The sequence below is a fragment of the Octopus bimaculoides genome, chromosome 3 (assembly GCF_001194135.2).
Source record: "Octopus bimaculoides isolate UCB-OBI-ISO-001 chromosome 3, ASM119413v2, whole genome shotgun sequence".
NCBI classification, from domain to species: Eukaryota; Metazoa; Mollusca; class Cephalopoda; order Octopoda; family Octopodidae; genus Octopus; species Octopus bimaculoides.
In genome coordinates, this window is record NC_068983.1 from 123824475 (window position 1) to 123828806 (window position 4332).

At 35.7% G+C, this 4332-nt stretch overlaps 1 protein-coding gene across 3 annotated transcripts in view; it reads left to right on the top strand.

Annotated features, from left to right (window-relative positions):
• The window catches only part of LOC106880339 (uncharacterized), a 123610-nt gene that overhangs the window by 78453 nt on the left and 40825 nt on the right, over positions 1-4332 (top strand). For all 3 annotated transcript variants that reach the window (XM_052966536.1, XM_052966537.1, XM_052966538.1), the window contains exons 3-4: positions 1663-2081; positions 3158-3211. In XM_052966536.1, the coding sequence (XP_052822496.1) occupies positions 1663-2081; positions 3158-3211 (473 nt within the window). The remainder of the gene's footprint in view (positions 1-1662; positions 2082-3157; positions 3212-4332) is intronic.

The window sequence follows — 4332 nt, forward strand, 5'->3', positions numbered from 1 at the left end:
TGTGTGTGTGTGTGTGTGTGTGTGTGTGTGTGTGTGTGTGTGTGTGTGTGTGTGTGGGCATGCTTGATCCTCTCTTCTCTTACTGGAAACCCTCTCTCTCACTGGTGGCATTCTCTATCACACCTGCAATTTCCTCTCCTGCTCTCTCTCTCTCCTGGGGCAAATGCAACTAGTTTAGCTGCCCACCTTCTTAATCTCACATTTGCATTATTGATATTCATATTCTCCTTTATCTATCTTTATTGATTTATTTATATCTGCAACTCCAGTAATGCTTAAGTTTAAGTTTTTACAATGTCCATAATGCTTATACTTACAATGCTGCTAACACCTAGGGGCAACAATCTTAACACGCTTGAATGTTTGAATGATGACAGGTCGAAAGTAAGAACAGGTATAACATGTCTATCAAATGAACACGAAAACCTTCTTCTTTTCAGGCACTGAATAACATCTCTCCTCCCTATGCTTCCTCCCACACTCCTTTCCCAGATCTTAGAGTTGGCACTGTCAATGTAGGCACACTGAAAGGAAGATCTAGAGAGATTGTAGAGATGCTTGAATGGAGACATGTTGATGTATGCTGCATACAAGAGGTAAGGTGGAGAGGAGCTTCAGCCAGGGTCCTCACAGGTGAGGCACATAAGTATAAAATCTTCTAGGAAGGTAACAACGATGGAGTAGGGGGTGTAGGCATACTCTTTGTGGAGAAATAAGTGGATAAGGTCATAGAGGTAGTCAGGGTATGTGATAGAGTGCTTAAGCTCAAGCTTTTCCTGCAGAATAGTATAGCTACAATTATCTTTGCATACACCTCACAAGTGGGTCTACTAAAGGATCAGAAGGACTACTTTTATGATACCTTTCTACAGGCTACCTCAAAGACGAGTGGCAATGACCTCATCTTTGTGGCTGGAGATTTTAATGGGCATGTCGGATAGCAATTCAGTATCTTCCATGGTGTTCATGGGGCCATGGAACGAAGAGGGAACTAGGCTACTGGAGTTCTGTGATGCATGCAACCTATTAATCTGCAACACTATGGTGGTGCATATTCTTTGGAGAATTTTCATTTGTTAATTAAAATATCTCTTCCCTTTATCTCAAAGTAGGAAAAACAGTATTTATTGCTCCATAATAAATTACTCTGGTAATGTTATATAATACTAGAAAAGTATTGCCAAAATCCGTGTGATGTACATGTTTTGAATATAAATGCTGAAAATTTTGTTCATAAGCTCTAACATGTGTTCTGTTTGGATCTGATATCTCAATTAATGGCTTATAGATTCTATCCTGTATGGAGTCTGAAAGTGGTGAGCTGGAAGAATAGTTAGTATATTGAACAAAAAGCTTAGTTGCATTTCTTCTGACTCTTTACATTGTGAGTTCAAATCCTGCTGAAGTCAACTTTGCCTTTCATCACTTCAGTTGATAAAATAAAGTACCAGTCAAGTATATGGGTCAATCTAAACGACTTGCTCCTTCCATTAAAAACTGCTAACCTTGTGTCTAAAGTAGAATGAATAATGTATGGATGCTGTTATGTAGGAATCTAATGCTGATATAACATATTAGAAACAGTTCAACTAACAACAAATATAACTGCCTTTTGTTTTAATTTTAATTTACTTTATATTTGATATTTTCTGTCTTTAATAGTTTCAGATAAGCCACCTGGTTATGTAGAATCCCATGAAGTGGAATCACATGGGAGTCCCCATGACTCTCAAGACTCAACTACTCTCCACTCTATATTATCCAACGAAGATGATTACAATGAAGACCACCAGGTGGTGTATCACAGAGGACATCATAATGCGGCTCTGGTGAAAAAACACGGCCGACATCATAACTATCACGATGAACATTCTATGGTCACTCAAGCTATTACAACTTTGAGTCAAATCTTGCTAAATAGTACGAGTGACTATGAAGAGGAGGACAACCACAGCATCTCTCATGGTCATGGAGAGGATCATGGTCATGGAGGAGGGCACCATGGCCATTCCGACAAAGAAATTGCAGAACATACCCTCCATTATGCTAGCCTTGCTATCCTGTGTATCTTTCTTGTTGAGGTAAGCATGTTTTCCTGCTATTCTTTCCAATCTCAGTAAGAGGTGATTAAGAATATAAGGAAAAAAATAATTCTTTCAACAAGTTCCTTTTGTACAAAGTCAATATATCAGTTTCTCTTTCCTCAAGAGTTGGTACCATTCTTCATGGGTCGTTAGGTTTGTTAACAATGATTAGAACCATTCAGATTCTCAGAACTATAGTTCTGTTCTTAAGAACAAAAATGTATTTGTTTATTTATGTTTGTGAAAAGTGTAACAGAAATAATTGTCTAATTCTGGCATCAATTTCATTAGGTTAGAAGGGATTTGGAATTTATATCTTTATATCATATCTTTATTGGTGTTCCCATTGCAATTGTATGTGGGCAGTAGAATGCAGCCTGAGGGGAAAAGAGCAGTAGGGTGCACTAAAACCACATGGCAAAGGACAATTGATAAGGAAAGGAGATGAGAAGGGTGGAGAAACTGGAATGTGACCAAAACAGTGGCAGAAGACAGAGCTGGTTGGAGAGATTATGTTGAGGCACAGAGAGAACTAATTAACCATAAGTCACTCTATTTTATAATTAATTTTAATTGAAAGAAAAGGGTGACACTTATACACAGAATATATGAATATGAAAGGAAAAAATTTTGTACCAAGATTTAACATAAAATTAGGAGTGCAACACATACATGAGTGCAACTTATACATGAATGTGACTTATATATGAGTGTGACTTATACATGAGTGCAACTGATACACAAGTGTGACTTAGACATAAGTGCAACTTACACATGAATGCAAGTTATACAGGAGTGTGACTTGTACATTAGTGTGACTGATACACATGCAGGATTTATACATGAGTGTGACTTATACATAACTAAATATAGTAGGTAATTAGGTCTTAGAATATATGCAGAAAATAGAGCAAAATAGTCATTGATCTAAATAAGCACAAGTTAGTAAAAGATCTTCAGTTATAGAAATAAAGTGTTTTCCCAATGTTTTCACTGTTTTATGTTTAGTTTCTTTTATGTTAAATAATTGAACACTGTTGTTTGCTATTATTCACATCAATTTATCATTTTAGGTCATATGTAAAGTTATAGCTGAAGGAACTCACCTATTGAAGCATAAAGCGGAAGTATGTATATATATCCTTTCATTTCCAAACGTTGTTACAAAATAATGAAATAACTATGATGAAGTTTCTTTTTCAAATATATTGTAAATCAGATTCTTAACTCTTTACCTGTCCCATGCATCACATGTAACACACAAGACATATTACCCTTGTGTCCATGCATTATATATGATACACATTCGCAATTTTTTTTTCAACTACCAGAGTGACTTGGGTCTTATGAAAGGAAAACTAAGGGCAAAATAAAAGTCTCAAAACAAACATAGACATCTGGGACAGACTTATGAAAATGCTTTAGATTGGCAAAAGGTTAATGTTGATTATAAAATGAAATTTAATGTTGGATATTTATTTGTTCACTTTTCATATTAATTAGTTTATTTATTTTCTTTTATTCCGGTTGACAAGCATTTCCCCTTTAAGTTATAGCTGAATTGAATATATATGCATATGTGTGAGTATATATATGTGTGTGTGTGTGTGTGTGTAGACACTTATATGCATATATATATACATGCATACTTATACATATATATATATATATATATATATATATATATTTATATATATAGCCATCCAAGAATCCATAAATCAGAAAAAGTATGCACCCATACATTTGTCATGAGTGCATACTTTTAACATAAAATATATTAACTGAAGTGTACTGTATTATATATCCATTATTGCTGATCTTACCAATCAGCCCCACAGTGGGGATTCGCTGGGATGTAAGATAACAGCTCAATCATGTAACTTTATGCTCTTCAGAGTTCACAGTTACAGAAGAAAACATGGTGTTTTCTTCCATATCTGTCAGCTCTAAAGAGCACAGGGTTACATAATTGGGCTATTATCTAACATTCTGTTGAACTCCCACTGTGAAACTGATTGATAAGATTAATTGAATGGTTCCGGCCCATCAGGAATCACTGCAGAGATGCTCAAAATATCTGGCAGTGTTGGCTACAGCCTAGTCATCCGTATTACGAACCAGGTGATACACGAAGGAGTCATACCCAATGACTGGTGTAGCAGCACCATAGTAAACTGCTACAAAGGTAAAGGTGACGCTTTAGATACTAATAATTACAGAAGCATTAAGCTGTTAGATCAGGTTATGA